This window comes from Tetranychus urticae, chromosome 2 (assembly GCF_039701765.1).
Source record: "Tetranychus urticae isolate SD_2017Ah chromosome 2, NJAU_TeUrti_SD_1.0, whole genome shotgun sequence".
Classification (NCBI taxonomy): domain Eukaryota; kingdom Metazoa; phylum Arthropoda; class Arachnida; order Trombidiformes; family Tetranychidae; genus Tetranychus; species Tetranychus urticae.
This window is the reverse complement of record NC_142959.1, coordinates 5386500-5405772: the sequence shown is the minus strand read 5'-3', so window position 1 is coordinate 5405772 and position 19273 is coordinate 5386500. Positions and strand designations below refer to the sequence as shown.

The window sequence follows — 19273 nt, the reverse complement described above, 5'->3', positions numbered from 1 at the left end:
CTCAATATTTCTGGTAATAAATTGGTATACTTATAATGGGAACCCAGAGAATAATCCAAAATTTAAAGCTTTTCATCTTACTGGTTGATCACCTAAAACTTCATTTATAAAGGATGATTGAATGAGGCAGCTTCAATAAACTTCATTTATAATTTGCAAGCAAACTAATGGATCTACGGCCAGAATCCCTCAGGATCTAGAATCATAATTTGCTTCATTCAATTTGAATGTATTCAATCTACATTCAAGTCATGAGAGTAACAACAAGCTACTTTTACCCGATTTAACCTTAACCAGTCTTTTCAAGATACAAGATTGCTCTTCAATTAACAATGGAAATATTTACCTGCAAGAATCAAGTAAATCACTGGAGCAGTGAGAAACAAGAAAATACAAATTTTCTTGAAACAATAATGTTCAACCATCATGATAAATGTTTCCCCAAATCAAAGATATTAAGGTGAACTTCAGTTTGAAGAAACAAATGTTACAAAAAATACAATAAAAACAGGTAAAAAGGAAGAGACAAGAGAATTGGTTTTGATATAAAAAATAAGCATTTTTTGAGATTCTTTTCATTTTCTCTTCACAATACTAATAGCAATAATAATCATCATCAATATCACCATCGCAGATGACAGATTAGGATGATAAATGAGGCAGAATGTATAGAAAGTCCAGAGAAAGGATCAGGAAACAGATAAACATGAAGCTCAGGTAAAGAGATGATAAAATGATATTGAACATTTTGGCCATTTTCATCTCTTTAATGTTATCTTTTCTCTTCCATTTCCTATTCTTTACTCATTGCTTCCAGGGTTTTCATATTATAACCGATCATCATCATCATGCTCATGTTATCATGAGTAGTTGGATAATTGAATGGTAAACAATTGATTGATTTATAACAAAATATCAAACCTGGTAAAACGTAAAAGCTCAGATTAAATTGGTTTGGATGGAAATCATTTTGTACAATATTTTTTTCTTCTCAATAATATTATATATTTCCTGACTTGCCAACTAAACCTTTTCAATCTGATTTAATCACAATTCTGGAATCAAATTCAATCTATTAATGGCCAATGAATGAACTAGACTGATCCCTTGTTTCCTACTAACCAGAGTTGAGCCAATATTGATTTAGGTTTTACCTTTTTTTCTGGTTCTTTACTTGTTTGGGTTACTAAAAATGACTAAAGATTAAAAATTGTCATTTATTATGAACAAAAATAGATTATTTTTTAGCTTCTACTCTTTATTGGACACACTGGTCAGTAAGTGAAATAACATGTTAAATGTTGTTGCTTTCAAATGTTTATTTGCTGACAGTGACACTTATTTTTACTTTGTTTTATCAATATATTGTTGCCTCTTGTTTCAGTTTACATTTTCAATCATTCATGATTAATGGAGTTTGGATTCACAGTTATCATGTTGCACCTCTTCCAATGAATTTAACTCCATATGATTAACTGGATCAAATTTTGTAGCTTTTCCATATTTTCTTAATTTCCATTCGGGTTGATACCTAATGGATTATTTAATGGTTTCTGATTGCAACTTTTCACTGAAAAGAGAAACCTTTTCAACCTTAATTCTTGAACATTCAAATATTTACCAAAAATTTGAATCAATTTGAATATGATTTACATATTACCGTTTAAAGTTTGTCACTTGAAGAGTTAATAATGGATGAGGGAAGAAGGGTGAAAAAAAGAGTCAAATGACAAGGTGTTGCATTTAGAGAGACTTTTATTAATATAACTGATGAGTGATCATCATTTGAATGGTAGATAAATGAAGGTTGACTATTAATTGCTATCATTAGCAAGGGTAAGATGAGACGAAATTGTCGACGAAAAAGTGGGACACAAAGTTGAGACACAAGAATGATGAGAATGGAAATGAAAGTAAAAAAAGGTTTTGATTGATGAACACTTTGATGAAATTTTTTGTTCGCTTCTTCAATATATAATATATACACTTAATGGTTGTTGGGTTGAATCTTTTTTTCTTGGCATTTGATTGAAATCATAATAAATGGCTGTAAATGTGATGTTATATTCAAACTTAATGAGACCAATTAGGATGAAAATAATATACAGCAAACAATTACAACAATGACAACGTTTAATCTGGAAGTAACCACCAGAAGCAACTAAACAAAAGGTGTAATTGACAATGGTAAAAGATGGTCCACTCTTTGATCAATATATATTGGTAAGGTTGTTTAGTTGGACTTGGCTTTTGTTTTCCTTGCTTTCACTTGGATTCATGGAGTTCGGTAACCTGAAACTGAGCGAGTTGACCCACGATAAGGTAACAATCGTTTCGCTTTCTTGGCATTGCAATGGCTTTTGTAGACCACAAAGATGGCAAAGAGGACAATTATACCCAAAAGTGAGATTGCAATCCTTATTCCCATCATTGGATCATAATCTGAATAATAATCAGTTATCCGGGAACCAACCAGGTTTACTTTTAACTGTTCATTGTTGGTCTTTGGAGTTGATGTTGATTCCAAATTGGTAAATTCATTCCCTGGTCTGAGTCCTTCAATCCTTTCTCCTGAACCGGATACTGAAATGGAGTTTGTTATTCTACTTCCACTTGCAGTTCTTCCTGATGAAGATGATGATGGTAAGGAGGGTGAGAGAGAAGAAACGGAAGTTGCTCTTGAACAAAAATCTCCTGGGCACTTTGAGTCATTATTATTATTTAAACCAGTATGAAAATTTATATTATTATTAACATTATTGCTTTTACTATTAAATGTCGCTGTTTTTGTATTTGCTGTTGTTGACGATGGTGATGATAGATCATCAGTGGACGTTGTTATTTCACCAAATGGCTTTGAGTAGTTAACAAATGACAATCCAATTCGTATTGCTTTAGCCAATCTACCGTTTTCATTATTTCCTGGGGAAGTTGATAGGCTCATTGCTTTTACTTGTTTTCCTTGTACAATCAATTTGGATGGCAATACAAAAAGTAAATGGATCAAAGTGGACGATTGAGAGATGATGGTCAACAGGTAGAAATATATCAACTTAGTAAAATAAGCGAGATTTTTCTCGTCGTTTCAGTCCAATCGTTTTAACTGTGTTTTTTGTCTTCACTTTTGACTTTTCATTATTTATCCTCGTTTATTGTGACCAGCTAATTGAACTTGATTTCTTGTCCTTTTCGTTTGAATCAAACTGCCAATATCACAGTTGTGGTTGGATCAAAATGTATTGTTAATAAGCTCGTCGGTAAACATGGTTAAACAAACTGATCAGCTATTTGAAACAAACACTAGTCACACAATCAATTTGATTTAGTGGACACTAATAATCTTGTATTGATTATCTGTTGATTTGCTGCAATCCTCTTTTGAACTCGACTTTATTTGACTTGTAATCCTTTTCAATTGCAAATGTTTGTTATCAATTGGATAAATTTTGTGTGTATTCATCAGCATTTAACATCTAGTTGAATAGATGAACATTATGTTAGCCTGAAAAAAAGAGTAAATGTATATTAATATCATTATTGTTAAAGTTAATGGTGGTGATGATTGTGTGTAAATGTGTATGTGTGAATGTATTAAAGCATAAATGATTGAAAAAAAGGAATATAAGTAAAAGGGGAAAAATTGAATTTCAGGTGTAAAACTAACCAACAAGTGAACTCACTTTCAATTGGTGAAATAGGATGATTATGTTTACAATCCAAGCAAATGTTAATAATAGACCAAATAATGATGGTGATAGTTTTTATACCAGAAAAAAGGTAGTAATAATAATGATAATATTTAGAGGCTAGTAAAATCTTTGATATCAGGGAATGATGATAAAAAGGGAAAACATGAAAGGAAGGAAAGTTGAGAATTGAGTTTTATCTCATGTTATATTCACATAACACTAACGAGTTTTAGCTTTATATCATCAAAATGGATCGATAGATCAGTTGATTTGGATCAGGAGAGGAAGACGAAGATGAGAGGGATGATGATGAAGGAAGAAAAAGGTTTGTTTTTTTTAAAAAAAAACGAGTTTAAAAGGTAAAGGTTGAGGTAAAAGTTAATAGAAATGAAAAGAAACAGTTGACAATAGATGAGATCAAGTCCATTAGTTGATGATTAAATGAAAGGGAAAGAAGATGAAACAAGGTTATAATGATGATAATAACGATGAAGATGTCGAACAGAAGAACGATAAAAGGTCATCTTTCACTTTTATCATAAATTATGGAGATAAAATACGATAATCGTAAACCAATGTAAACAGAAGGTAGAAATTGATTTCAAGTAAAAATCTAGTTTCTTTTTTATCCGTATTCTAACCTTTTTTAATGAATATTGGCCACCGATGTTTGTTGAACAATGTTTTGTTGACAAATGAAGATGAGTGAGTAAGATTGAAAGAGAGAGATGATGATAAAGATGAAAAAGAAAGAGGAAAAGACAGAGAGAGTTCAAAGGGCTAAGAGTACCAACTTTGCGCATATTCACCATCCAGCTTCATGATTTCAGTCTTTATCAATATTCCTCTTTCTGACTCTTTTTCATCTTCATTTTCATCTTCAACATCTCATCATCATCATTTTCTTTTGCTTACTCTTCCTTCCTTCCTTCCTCACCCTTTCCAAGCACATTCACACACATACAGCACAATCCATGAACACAGTCAAAGTCTTATTACAATTTCATCGCACTGTGTATATTGAATTACTCAAGACTTTTCCACTTTTTCAAGATATTCTACTTTTCTTCAAGACTCATTGACTTACCTTGATTCATATTGATTTATATTAATTTTTTCTCCTTTTCTCATCATTATCATCATCATTAGGATTCCTGTAATAACAGAGTTGGAATGTATCCTTTAACCAAAGCCAAAAGTTTCCATTGTCTTTGCTTTGCTCTTTTGTTCTCTGTTGACCCTTTCAACTCTCAACTGACAGTTTATGTGGATTCCCGATTTGCATTATTAAAAGATTGAACAAAATTCATTGGATCCATTTTTCATTTCATAAAGTTTTGACCATCAAAATTCATCTTTTCATGGATTCCGCTTGACTTTCATTGTTGTAAGAAGTGTAATCGAGCTTGAGCTTTTTGTTTCCTTTGTAATATCTTTATATGAATCAGGATAGATGAGCTTTCCTTGACTTCTCTTCAAATTTTATTTCATTTTTTCTCTCCTGTTGACATTTCGACTCCAATCAAAAGTACAGAATTTATATTTCCAATCATCTTGTTTTCCAAATCAATTCAGATTTACAGCCTTTTCCGTCTTTGTTTTTTGTCTTTTCCGTTTGTGTTCATCATGGGTATTTCATCAGTTATTCAAATTACTGAAATTTTTCTGCCATCAGGAAACTTAATTTTTCACATAAAGAAAGCTTTATCTATTATTTGTATAATAGTTGTTGACTTTGTTTACACAAGAATTCATGATATTCATGATGGAAACTTTTCTTCCTTCCAAGCAGAAAAGTGTAAAGATTTACAAAAGATGAAGAAAATGTGATTAACAGTAAAACTGAAGTGATACATTCAGAGTAATTAAACATTCACTCTCATTTTATCACCATCATCATCATCACCAGGATGAACAGAATTTTGTGTTTTTAGTCTTCAATATTTTGCATAAATTTTGGTTGAAAATGGATGAAAAAAGGGAAAGTTCAGTGAATTCATTAATCACTGAGAATTCAATTTATCCTTTAACCAGCAAAATTTTCAATTTGAACATTAAAAACCCAGATCCAAAGTAAACTTTTTATAATGAGATGCCATAATTGAAGAAATCCAAATAATTTTCCAACGTTAATTGTTATACAACTGGAGAATGAAATAATGTAATAACCTTAAAAAAAGAGACAAATGATAATGGATAAATAAATGATCAGTGTGTTTAAGTTTGCTTGTTGAATGAAACAAGTATTTGTGATAAAATAATAACAAGTTACCAATGACAATGTGAATAAGTAGATAAAAGAGGCAAAAAACAAACAAGACGTTGATGATGTTGAATAGGTGAGAGAATGAGAGAATGGTGGAAGAAAAGAAGAAGAAAAGGATGAAGATGATGTTAAGAAAAGAATAAGAATGAAAAGTAATAACAACAATGATGAAAAAAAAGTAAAACTTTGTTCGTAATGGGAGAAACATATAACACTCAGGAGGCCTTCACGAAAACGTCAAGATTCTTGAAGATCCTTCTCAAGGAAGAGAAATATTTTTCCATGTTTTTTTAGGTTAACTCTGCTGAGTTATCAAGGCTGAGTCAACGCCAACGAGAAAGTAACTCATTAAATAGAGGCAAGGCAAGGCAAAATAGAGAGACAGAAAGACAGAGAACGAGGTGAAATTGAAGATGTAAAGACAGATGAAGAAGAAGAGAAATAAGAAAAAATAGAAGACGAAAAAAGTCAAGTGAATAGTTAAAGATGAAAATGAAAACAAGTTGACATTGGCCAAGACTACCAACCAGTATCACAGAGGAGAGCACCAGAAACGACATGGAAACATGGAGACTTTGTAAAGGACACATCAAAATTGAAATGTACACTGTCAACTGATTAACAATCAAACAAAAGTAGAGACACGCAATAATAAACAATAAAGCAATTTAAAAACAAATGGTAATCAAAAAAAAATGTTTAACAAAAGATCTAATAACAACAAATTATTGAATGGCTTACAATGAGTTTACCGCTATTAGCCTTGATGTCGGCTGACCAATCGTCATTCAATAAGGTGTGATTAAAATTACAATCGTTAGATGGAGTTAGACAGAAAGAGCCGAAACAAATGTACACATAAAAAAAGCTGATAAATAAATCCAACATCAAAATCGTGATATGAATTGTGTTGAATAATATTGTGTTGTTGATTGTTTATTACAGTGTTTAAGGTCGTTCCAACGGAAATAATGACATCATTAATGGAGGTTGGTTAATTTTGATGAGGCCAGTTTTAAGACAACGGAAAAGGGAAAGTAATAAGAGTCATACCAATAACTGTGTTTCATGGTTTTTTTTCATGCTTACACTTTCAGCAACAACAGCAACTAGGAAGAGCAACCAAAGATCAACCTTTTTTTATTTCGTCTTCTTTATCATCATCACCATTTTCATCCTCTTTCTCTCTCTTTCTCTCTCTCTCTCTCTCTCTCTGTGTTTGTATTTCTTACAAAATCCAGTTACTCCAGCTAGTTGATTTTACCAGCGTCAACGTATTGGCAACAGCCAAAGGAATCTGCTAAAAATAAGAAAAGTTTCTCACTCAACTTCCCATCATTTTCATCATCATCATAACTTTCTCTTCTTTTTTCATCTTTTATCGTTATTATCATCATTCTCGTCTGTCTTTAGTATGACTTTCATTTGCGTTTTTCAAATATCATAATAAACAACAACAAAAACAGCAATAGTAACAGCCGCAACCTCAAGTATTGCTATTGATACTTCTTTCCATATTATTACCAGTTTTTTTGTTCATTTTTTACTTGTTATTTAACCCGTTGTTTTGCTATCGACTAATAAATACATCAATTTGATTAGTTTTGATAATAACCAGTAAACAAGCAGCTCAATCAACACTCACACTCAACACATTCACCATAAATTGTTTAATGACTTTATTTTAAACAACTTCAATTATTGTGCTTATGCTAATACCAATCTCCAAAATTTAAACCTTTTTTATCACAAGTTTAACCAGGAAAACCCTGAACCGGAAAAGCAAACCAGAAAGAAATGGATTTTTTACTTCAAATTTTATCGATTTTCACAATTATTTTGTTCAACTTTACAGGTAAATATACAAAGATACATTTCACAATTTAACATATTTTACAATGTTGATTATAATGGTGATTGTGATGATGATTATGTGCGTAAAATCATCTCTTAATCCATCAAAAGCAATTTCAAACTGTCAAAGATTTGTAAACAAGCAAGAAAATGAGATGAAACTGAAAGCACATTGACCATCAATTTCAATTGATTTGTATTCTTATATGAGCATCATTTCAATCATGATTCCCATCATCATCATGATCGTATCATCTCATGTCAACTATCATAAGCTTGTTCACAATTTAAGACAAAAAATAATCCAAAAAAGGTATCATTTTCGAGGTGACAAAAAAGCTTGTAACAACTAAATACATATGATTGAATATCATTTGCATATCATATCTCAAAAGAAATTGTCTTCAAATATAATAACATACTTTTTTCAAACATTTACCTTCATCTTACCTTTCCAGTAAAACATTTTACATCATCATCTTACCTGTTTACACAGTAACCTGTTTTCATGTTATTATTTTTGATCAAACCTTTTTCATTTTTGTTTCTGTTTCTTCAAGATTTTGGATTAACTCAAGGCTATGATTGTGCATCACAAATCCGTAATGTTGAACAGCGATGTAAAGAAGAGGCTTTTGGTTGGATCAACTATTCAGGTAAGTCAACAATTAAACATTGAAATGTGATTAAACACAACCTCTAATCTTTCCACCAGTATTTCAATGTTGAATTTCATTATTGAACAGCACAATTGAACAACAATTAATGAAAATTGTTCAGCTTTAAATGTTTTCTCATTCCAATTGTTATCTAACATCTAGATGTTTTAACCCAAAAAACCAATTTAATTGAAAGCAAAATTGCCCATTTTGTGGTTTCACTACTAAATGGGAACCATTTTTGGTTTCATTGTATTCATAGTTTTATCCAAAAACATCTTTTTGATTACAAATTTTCTGGTTAATTTGCTTTTATTGCAACCTTTTAACATTTAATTGACAAAAAATTTGCGGTTAAAAATTTAATGTTTACTGAGTTGTTGATGGTTCAGGTTTCAAGGCAACAATTTATTTTTTAAGCTTTCATAATTTAACACAAATGATTTACAAACTGTCTAATAACCGTGCAATTAAACCCTTTAAATGAACCTTGAATGCTCTTCAACAATTATAATCATCTTGACCATCATCTAAATTGAACCAGAAACATACATGAAGAGTCAAACGTGTAAATGAAGTCAATCCCAATCCAATTGATTTTTCTGGTTAACCCAAAGAAATGAAAAAATTGAACCCAAATTAAATACAAAACATTCATTTTACTCGGTAAATTGATTGTTTTTTGTCAACTCAAAATTTACCCAAAAGTTGAATTGATTAGATGAGAATGAGAAAGATGAGAAAAGGCATTTTCAATGTTGAACCAGATTTTGAAAGCAATTTTTCAAACACAATTTTGAAAATGAAATTTACTCCAAAGACTGACTTTTTAAACCATTAGATGATTAATTTAATAACAATTTATATCATTGCTGTTTTACAATGTAAATGCATTTGATTATCATTTTATTTGTAATAATAATGAGAGGCAAAAATGAATGTAAAATGAACAAGAAGACAGGAAAAGGAAGATTAACATGAAGATGAAGGAATAACTGTGAATTATGAAGATGGAGATGAAGTTTGCTCATCATTTTTGCTTAGTTAAACCTTTTTTCTTGAACAATTTCATCTTTGCCTTTTCACCAGAAAACTGTGTTTTTTTCTTGTGATCCAATGTAATTTGGTTAATATAAACTGATATTGTTATTAATAGTGATGATGTTATCAGTTAATCATTATTTAAGACGGAAGAAAAGACAACCTTAAAATAGACTTTAATTTTAATCTTAATCATCTGTAATGTTAACCATTGCTGAGTTGAACATTTTTGATTGCCATTTGGCTTAAATTGAATTAAATGCACTTATCAATGACCGTAACAAAAGTTCAACATGAAACAAACTTCAAATGAAGCTGAAAACATGAAAAACAGAAGCAAAAATTGTCTCAACCCAAAACATATCAACACTTCAACTGTCCATTTCAAACCCGATTTTACCTTAACCATGGATAATTGTAAATTTGATTGCTATTGATTAGATCATTAAGGTTTGGTTGATTGAATCATCATCAACATTGATGGTTGAATAGTTAGATTTTCAATGTTAAATCAATTGTTGAATTTTATTGATTATTCAACATCTATTTTGTTATTAATGATATTAATGTTTTTAAGTTTCTAGTTTTTTCTTCCAATTTCACTGAAAACTGATTTATTCATGATTATTAATTTTCTTTTAATGGAATTTCATTTCAATATTTCGATAGAATCTACCTTTTTATCATGAGTCTTCATGAGTTATCCTTGCAAAACAAATTGGATCACCTTTTATCACTTATTGTGATCAAGGTAAATTTAATTTTACGTTTTTTCAATAAACCAGAAAAGTAAACCCAAAAGGAGTAAAGCTACTAGGAATTTGGTTTCACTTTTACCTTTAACACTAGATATTTACGGTAATTAAACTGCAGTTATTTTGGTCTACTTTTCACCATTAATTATCTAATTAATTTGATTTTGGTTCATGCAACCCTTAATCTGTGTTATTTTGTTGCCATAATTATTATTGTAATAAGACTAATTTAACCTGAAAGGTTGAGTGATTATTTTTTGTGGTAACCCAAAACTAAAGATTAACCCAAATCCATTGGTTTATGTAATATTTTGTGTGTTCCTTTCAAGTAACCAGAATTTTTTGTCTCGTCAAAATCAGGTTTAAAGTTGAATTAATTTCATGCCAATTTGCGTTTCTTTTAGTGATTTAATTTAATTGCTTGAAAAACACCCAAAAATGAAAATAAGAAGTTAAATGGATTTCAAGAGGAAATTAAAATCTATTATTAAAATGTAGAGATTATTATTCATTGTTGAAAAGTGACTACTGTTTGGTGTTTTAAAATTTGCAATTAGATTCAATGGCAACTGTTGTACAATTTAAGGACAAATTTAGTCAATCAAGTACAAATGATTATCATGTTTAATTATAATATAAATTGTGGTTAAACATTAACTATTGGATGAGTAAACAAACGTTAACCGGTTAGCCTTGATTTAGTTGAGCCTTTTTTATGCACTTGACAATTACCAAGACGAGGGAATATTCAAACTCTTAATTTAGTTTAATATTTAATTTTCCTTGATAGTGAATTAACAATCAACGGTAGATCATCATCTATAATAAATGTGTTCACAGTGTTCAGTTTAATGTGTTGATGATTGTGAGAAGACTAATTGTAAAGTTAATTTGGTTTCACTTGCTTCGCTTGATTTTACCGTATTCACCATTCAATTAACTTAATTGTTTCATTTATTTTTCATTACTTGATAAACATTGAAACAAGATATTGAAATAAGACATTAAAACAGGTACATTGAGTTAATCTGGTGTAAAGAATTAAGAAATTGAAATCAACTTTAGAAGCTTTTTTTACAAGAATCGCATTAAATGCTTGATTTGGATTAAATTTTAATCTTGATCAAATGGAATTAAATTTGTTACTTTGATTGGACAGTTTAAGTTGATTAATTAGATTCGCTTCTTGGTTCATAATTTTGTGTACATTTGCTTCTTAAATCATTGTGTGTCAACTTGAAGTGTTACATTAAAATTAATTGTATTAAATCAATTTCTGTCTATTTGTGTCTCTTAACCTTTTGTAGTTAACTTGACCATGATAAATTAGTCTGACCAAAGATTGGTGTTAATTTAATGATAAATGAACTGAATTTTGTCTGTTATTTGTTTTGTTACATTTAATTTGTGTGTTGAAAAGATTGAATTGAAGGATTTATTCAGTTGCAAATTGAAACAAAGTTATTATTAAGCAAGAAAGATTGAATAGTGAATTGAAAAAAGGGATTCTGCACATAATTAAAGGTGTTGATTAATGTTGCTCTGGAAATTGATTGTTTGGATTAAATTGATATTTGTTGCCTGTAAATGATTTACAGCTATTAACTTGAATTGCCACCTTATATATGTAAATTGAATTTGAAAAGTTGAATTGATTTTCTTTCAGTTTAGCGATTGTTAAATGAAATGTAAAGGAATCAATAAGATTAAAATTTAAGTTAATATAAAAGTTCAATTGAAATCAAAGAGACGAAATTGAATTGAAAGTGATTTAATTTAATTTAAGCTTAACTTTATTTTACTCTTAAGAGGCTAAAATTTTGGCAAACTTGAATATTGATTATCAAGTCTCATTTATGATGATTTAGTTGATTAAAACTGAAAGCTCATTTGAATGTTAATTAAGAGGAAATATCGATTAATCAACCTTTTTTTCCTCCTTTGAATAAAGGTGTAAATTTATTCAAAAATAACAAGTTAATCCAAGCAAATAATTGCTGTAATAAGCTTCAACTTTACATACTTTTCACTGGAAAATATAACATTATAAATGTTACCAAATAAACCAAAAGAGTCAAAATTATGCTATTTTTAAACAGTCAACTGAAAGTCTAGATTGGAAATAGAAAAACCTGAATTTTTGAAAATTTGGCGTTCGATAAAAGCTTGAAAATCGTTGATCAATCATTGGAATCATTGAATATCTCTTGGGTTCAGATGGTTCAAGTGAAAAAGTATCTCTTCAGTGAAGAGTTTATAAATTTAAGATGAATTGAGGAGAACGGCGATGATGATGAGAAAACAATTCACTTTGGATTGCTTGACTTTTCAAACTCGAGTTACATTATTATTAAAATCAGGAAACTTGCCATTATTATTCACTTGATAGTTTTTGTAGTTGATGAAAAAAAACAAGAAAACAGAGAAAGAAGTCTTCATGTTTATATAATGGAGAAATAAATAACAATATGTTCCATGATGAAGGATCTGATGGAAGGTAAAAAAAATATAATCAACAAAGCCTCAAGGTGTTGACATCATCAACAAGCAAATGGTATAATCAGTGGAAAAATATTCAGTTCACATTCATCCAAGGGTGTAAAAGGTTAACATAGGAAACATTTTCAAGTCTTTTGCGCCTTCTTGTTCAATCTTTACAATGGCAATGTTATGAAGGATTGAATACCAGAGGATGAAGATGAATAAGAATGGAAAGGATGAAAAATGAAAATATTGTTCACAAACGATCAAGACTCCATCATGATTGTTTACTCTTCATCTTCATCTCCATCTTTTTTGATTCCTCTATTTTTTGACTTTCATTTTCTCCTTTTCTTTAGATACTGATGGCTTCAGGCATTTATCATGTTTTTTCAGGCTTTTAATTTGGGTTTCCTTTTGTTGAAATGGTTCACTCAACTGATCTTGTAAAGTTTATACAAATAGCATTATCTGTTGATCAAAAACAAAAGAAGAGAGGAAAATGGAATTAGTTCATTTACAATTGAATCAGGCATTGTTGGCAATTCGAGGATTATTTGACGATATTATTGATACAACCTTTGTTTGAATTGTGAAGCCGACAGTTGAAACCATTGTCAGCCAATGAGCTTTTCATTATGATGGTGTGATCCCAATATTTATGATTCAAACTCGTGATTAGTTATCTCGTGATATTTAAATGGTGAAACCTGCAATCAAAAGATGAAGCAAAATTAGAGTTAAATCATTTGAATTTGACAGGGAATAGGAACTTTGATGAAGCATCTTTAAGGACCCATGAAAAGCAGTAAAATTTTTTCAAATGGAAATAATTGATTTCTATGATTTATTAAACTTCTAGATCAAGGTTTTCAAACTCATGCTCTCAACATGATCAACAAGTATTGATAAACGCAAAAAACTGCGAGAAAGGGTTTTAACAAAGAGGGTTAAATTGTTAATCCAATTACAATTCAACTGCGTTTAATTGGTTAGGAAATAGACAAAAGAAGTTGAAATTTATTACCTTTTGTTTTATCTTTTGATTCTCCGTAATTAATTGTTCCTAGCTGTCATTCATCAAGTCAATTACAATTCAATTAGGTCTGCAGCTATTCATTTTGGAACCGAACACCACCAAATATTATGGATCCTTTTTTCGCTTCTTTAATCTGAATAAGAGTTATGAAGGTAAAAAAAAACAAATCAAATTATTAAAAAAATCTCAATCTGTGCGGAATAATAAATTATGTTGAAGGTAAATTACCCTTAATAAAACTGGGAACAATATTAAACGATTAATTGTGTTCATTGTTATTGCAATTTTTGGAGCGATTAATCCAATTAATCAAGTCATCACCTCTTTGGGAATTGTCCATATTGATTAACCTTTCAATGATGATGGTAATAGTTATGAAATGTGAGACTTTAAATGATACTGATTGTGATTGAATAGTTTGGGAAAATGTGTTAACCAAAATCAATGGGAAAGATGTAAACTTGGCTGTCTCCGTTCAATTGACAACCCAATCAACCTGAAATATAAATGTAATTGTAATGCATTTGGTTAAAAGTTTTGTAAATTTATTTTCACCTTGTAAGAATAAATTTGGTTCTTCAATTTGGGTGAAAAGATGAGGATGAAAATACATGTATCATCGTCAGGAGGAAGAAGAAAAAAAAAGTAGAAGATAACCTGAATTTGTTCTGATCTTTGTGCTTGAGTGACTGCATTATGGAAGGTGGGAAAGAAGACGAAGAAGAGAAGTAAGAAGATGACGATAACGATGATGATAAAAAAAAGAGTAACAAGTAAAAGAGGAAGAAGAAGTGAGTTGGAAGAAGTAAAATTAGCAAAGACATTATCAAGATTTAACAAGAGTTGACAGGACCTTTTGCGCCAACCAATTTTTGCTAAGTTTACCTCTTTTTACAAACAATTCAATGTAATCATCGTGAGCAGAATATTATATTTGCTGTTAACTTTCTCACTGTTGGTGATTTTATTGAATTTACTTCACTGGTGGCGGAATACGATGCTCTGTGCTACTTATAGAATGTAATATCATCCAGGCTTCAATCCTCTTCTCCAACTTTTCTTGTACTTCATCTTCTTCTCTAATCCAAGTTTCTTGTTGATGATGGTGAAAATGAACATTTACTTTTTCGTCTGAATGGCCATTCTTTGATCCAATGTGCACCGGTTTTTGTTTCCTTGAGTTGCATCTTGACTTGCACATTATTTCATCCTTAATAAGGGAGTAAATTTTTGGCCATCCATTGAATCATCAAAGGAAATAAATGTTATCAATAGCAATTGTTGAAACCAAAATTCAGCCTGTGAGGATAAAAGACAGATGAATAGATGAGAAGAGTGGAAAGGGAAAGAATCAAAAAAGATGCCTATTGATTGGTAAAGTTGCAAACATAAGATCAATATATCGAGCAAAAAATTTACCAAAAAAAGCCAATAAGAACATCAACAACACCAGTTCAGCTATGATAAGAGAGATGAGTTGAAGAGAGTCTTGTAAATGATTGGGATCAAGGTGAAGGATGATAAAGATGATGAGAAAAGGAAGCTTAAAAAATGAGGTAAAAAATCGTAGGCAATGAAAATATCCTCTCATATGTTACATTGTCAACACTGTTAAAAAACTAAAGCTTTAATAGAAAGTCTTTAGCTTGGATTAGATGGGTTATCTTGAAGGTAAAAAAGGTTGAGAATGCAACTGTTTAAGTTTCTACTCTTTCTTTACTTTCTACATTTGATGATGCTCATTATTTTCAACTCCAGTCAAGACTCAATTCAATTTATTTACTCTTTCCTTGAACATTGGAAACAAAATAATACTCAACTTTATGTTATCAAGTCAATAAGATGAGGGTGAACAAAAATGATGAGGTAAAACCCATTTCTCCTGCAACATTAACGGTATTTCTTGATCATCTTGAACGCAATTTTTCGATGCAAGCAATTTCTTTAACATTATTGTTTTCCTTGGTTTTAGTGTGTTTCTGTGTATCTAAATGTGAGTGTTTGTGTTGTTTTCCTCCTTCCAACCAAAATTCAGCTTATTCCTAAGTTTGCAGAGGGATAAAGGAGAAGAAGATGAAGAATGGAGAGAAGAAAAAAGAGAAAGAATGAGCAATGACAATGATGAAGAAGCGGATATTAAGTTTCGCTGAATAAGCCAAGAAAAGGTTTTTTTTCCTAGGAAAGAATAATAAGAATGATGATGATTAAGAAGAAGGTAGAAGAAGAGGGCTGAAGGAAGAGAAGAAAGAAACAATTTTAAGTAGAATTGGAATAATTCAGAAGGAAATTCAAATGTAACTCATGCTTGACTATTAGTAGCTTCAATTAACATCATTTTTATGCAATATTATTCAACCTCAAAAAGAGAGAGAGAAAAAAATAAAACTAAATTACGCCATGATTTATATGTATATAAATGTGTATGCATTTCTAGATGAATTATTAAATTAATTCAATATCATCTTCTTACTATTATTATGATGGTTGTTGTATTTCACTCAAATGTATATTCATAGTATCATGTTTCAATTAGCAAAACATTGAGTTGGAGTGGAATTAGAGTTTTTCCTGGTTCAGAGTTGAATGTTGAAGAAACCTTAATAGAATGCAATGTCAATGGATGATCAAGATGAAAGTTGATAAGGAAAATGGAGATGATAATTAAAGAGAGGCTTATTGGTAGGGAGAAACAGAGTAATGATGGAGTTATGAACAATATGCAATCCATTCAAAATAATATGAATGAATTAGTGGAGCAAAAACTGGTTGGAAATTGAGTTAAGATGAAATGAAGAGCACAAAGTAGATGCAAACAGAATCAGAATCACAGCTTTCAAAAGAGCAGCACATTTCCTTGTTTCTTGAAATAATCAATAGATCCGGTGTATACCAAATTACCATTTGATTTGTTGTCGCTTTGACACTACCTTGGATTTCAAACATTGTGACGATAAATGATTGAGATTATCTTTTCAATATATTGATTTGAGGAAATCCTGGAAACGATGAAGGGATGAAATACTGCTTGGAAAGATATCTTTTTGCTGGAATCTCAATTTACCAATATATCATATCATCATTTGGATAATAATGCCTTTTCTTTCTTACAGGTATTGGTAAAGAATGCTGTCGAAACATTGCCTTAGATAGATGTATGAAACAACGGGTGCCTCGAGAATGTCAATCATTGGCAACCAATTGGTTATCACCAGAGCTTCGAAATTGGATTTACACGGCTTGTAACAACTTTAATGAGCGTCGTTGTGAAGGTAATAATGATAATCATGGTTTTTGGAGTAATCAATTTTCTTGAACTACTTGAGAGTTAACAAGCAAATAGAAAATAATCAGCAAGTCCTTGCCCATGAGTAATTAATTTTGTTGAAGGAGGGAGGCCAGTTGAGAGTAGTTCAAAGTAGGTAAAAGCATGTAAAAGTAAATTAAACATTTAACCGTAAAATCCAAACGAAAATGCAAAAATGTAGTGGATGATGGTCAGTCTAATACCAACGAGTAGAAAAAGGCTAAGAAAAGTGAGGATGAAAAAAAGAGGAACAGGGATTAATTAGTGAAAATTGCAACTAAGCTTTGTTCATTTATACATACACTTGAGTTGTTGACTTTAATTGTCGGTTGCAAACGAGATCGTGTATTTTGCTAATTGGCAATCATCACGATACGTCCATGGTCTTGTTTGAATTAAATGAACTAAAAGATAACAAAAAAATAACCAAAATAATGGATAAAAATTAATGTTAGCAATGTATTAACACATAGCCCTGTGTTGACAAGTCAACTCAATTTTTGCTTATAGATTGGCTTGGTCAAGCCAAACCAAAATATGAATCTTGACAATCTTGTTATGGCTAATAATTTATTAGATACTCAAGAGTTGAACACTTACCTTCTCAACTGTTGATACTTGAATAAGTTTAATGTTGAAAATGACTTTTGCTGGTTATTTTAATGGTAATGGTGAACATAAGTTGCATAACAGTTGGTTTACTTTGCAGTAGGATACACTTAAGAAAATGAAAAGGTGACAAAAACACATGATACCAACCAAAAGATGAGCCAAAACCATTTTCAGTGTTACAATCTTTAATTGAATTATTAATTTATAAATAAGCTTACTGGGATTAACATTTAATGAATTGTCGTGAAACAAGCAAGTTGGCTTACTTAAACCAACATAGGCATATGTCAGATTAATAAAAAATAAGAAGCTTCTAGATTAAGAAATCAACCCTTGTAAGCCGAGAAAAGATAAGAATGGTAATTACGGCTCGCTCAATTAGCCGTTAGAGTTTGAAAATTGCGGTTAAATGTGTTAATTTTTAACAAAATGCTTCATCATTCTTTAACTGAGATAAATTATCTTTTAATTACAATTAAAATGTTTTCAATTAACCCCTCTTCAACTGAGTAAGTTATAATTTAATGCCATTTATAACAATTTGTTTTGTTAACACAATTGTTTCTTTTTTTATTTTTTTCATTTCATGTGCTATCATCACATTGTTTACCAACCCTTGGCATTTGTTTATTGGATTGATCTATTACAGAACTATTATTTCACTGTAACCGTCAAAGAGAGGAAAGGATTGCTGATTGTACACGAATTGGTCAAAAAACTTGGTCCGGGGAAAGTTTAAAGGATCGATGTTGTTTAAGCCATAATGTGGAGAAATGCCTTAAAACCCGAAATATTGATGAATGCTATGACAACTCATACTCATTGGCAACTTACCTTTCCCAATCACGAGATTACAGATTGAGACAAAGCTGTGATGAATTTACCGATATTTCTGCCTGTGAGGATAATACATGGACTATCATTTTATTAGGAATTCTGGTTCTTGTTTTAGCCATTGTTTTAATTGTTCTTTGTGTCTTCCTGGTTTTATACTGTCTCAAAAGACGTCGAACCAAGTAATGTTTTTAAAGGAACGAAAAACGGAATTTTTTTTCTTTTTTTGTCAACCCATCCCAACTAAAACCACTGGACTTTATCATTTTTAAATTATGGGTCGTCATGTTAATATAAATGTAACCAAACCAAACCATCAAAAATAAGACAATTCATGTAATGAAAATAATATCAATTTCTCGCTCCTTTTCATTATTTTCTCTTTTTCCTCCAATCTATGTATCTTACCTCTTTTAATATCAAAGTGTTCATGCTAAACAAAAACATATTCATTCAGAAAAACGAGAGTTGAATTGATCTTTCGTTGAGATTTTGATGATTGTAACAACCATTTCTTGTTAGCTCTATTAACTTAATCGAAAACATTGCCCACTGTTTCATGCAATCAACAACAATCAAATTACCAAAACCTACAAATGTTGTTATAAAACTTTTATCTTTTGATTATTAAAAACTTGTTCAGAAGATTCACTTTCAATATCTCTCTCTCTATGAGTTATATCGGTATTTTATCCAATCTTTGATGACTTTTGTTCAATAGCTTCTGGACAATAGACCT

The 19273-nt window shown here is 30.5% G+C and overlaps 2 protein-coding genes and 1 long non-coding RNA gene across 8 annotated transcripts; 1 reads left to right on the top strand and 2 right to left on the bottom strand.

Annotated features, from left to right (window-relative positions):
• Positions 1 to 1737: 1737 nt before the first annotated feature.
• LOC107366499 (uncharacterized) lies at positions 1738 to 6714 on the bottom strand. 4 transcript variants are annotated; one of them, XM_025161710.2, is made up of 3 exons: positions 5962 to 6714; positions 4777 to 5858; positions 1738 to 3502 (listed from the first exon to the last, which is right to left on the bottom strand). In XM_025161710.2, the coding sequence occupies exon 3, from the start codon at positions 2942 to 2944 to the stop codon at positions 2276 to 2278; it is 669 nt and encodes a 222-aa protein (XP_025017478.1). In that variant the 5' UTR covers positions 2945 to 3502; positions 4777 to 5858; positions 5962 to 6714; the 3' UTR covers positions 1738 to 2275. The 4 variants fall into 4 exon arrangements, with proteins under 4 accessions (XP_025017478.1, XP_025017479.1, XP_015789606.1 ...); XM_025161711.2 differs by having other exon boundaries at positions 6483 to 6704; XM_015934120.3 differs by lacking the exons at positions 4777 to 5858; positions 5962 to 6714 and adding an exon at positions 3681 to 4380.
• Positions 6715 to 7386: 672 nt separating this feature from the next.
• LOC107366498 (uncharacterized) lies at positions 7387 to 19185 on the top strand. Its single transcript, XM_015934119.3, has 4 exons — positions 7387 to 7810; positions 8370 to 8465; positions 16895 to 17053; positions 18350 to 19185. The coding sequence occupies exons 1-4, from the start codon at positions 7753 to 7755 to the stop codon at positions 18718 to 18720; spliced, it is 684 nt and encodes a 227-aa protein (XP_015789605.1). The 5' UTR covers positions 7387 to 7752; the 3' UTR covers positions 18721 to 19185.
• LOC107366500 (uncharacterized) lies at positions 12020 to 18022 on the bottom strand. 3 transcript variants are annotated; one of them, XR_001569688.3, is made up of 10 exons: positions 17689 to 18022; positions 17391 to 17492; positions 16683 to 17308; positions 15605 to 15826; positions 14670 to 15083; positions 14442 to 14473; positions 14013 to 14280; positions 13773 to 13917; positions 13325 to 13455; positions 12020 to 13216 (listed from the first exon to the last, which is right to left on the bottom strand). It is a non-coding gene; the product is annotated as an uncharacterized LOC107366500 (long non-coding RNA). The 3 variants fall into 3 exon arrangements; XR_001569689.3 differs by having other exon boundaries at positions 14908 to 15083; XR_001569693.3 differs by lacking the exon at positions 14442 to 14473 and having other exon boundaries at positions 14908 to 15083.
• Positions 19186 to 19273: the final 88 nt, after the last annotated feature.

Excerpts from the sequence above, each read along its gene's own strand:
- LOC107366499 (XM_025161710.2), bottom strand. The coding sequence starts at position 2,944 with ATGAGCCTATCAACTTCCCCAGGAAATAATGAAAACGGTAGATTGGCT.
- LOC107366498 (XM_015934119.3), top strand. The coding sequence starts at position 7,753 with ATGGATTTTTTACTTCAAATTTTATCGATTTTCACAATTATTTTGTTC. Across the intron at positions 8,466-16,894 it reads TGGTTGGATCAACTATTCAG|GTATTGGTAAAGAATGCTGT; the intron begins GTAAGTCAACAA and ends TCTTTCTTACAG. Across the intron at positions 17,054-18,349 it reads TAATGAGCGTCGTTGTGAAG|AACTATTATTTCACTGTAAC; the intron begins GTAATAATGATA and ends GATCTATTACAG.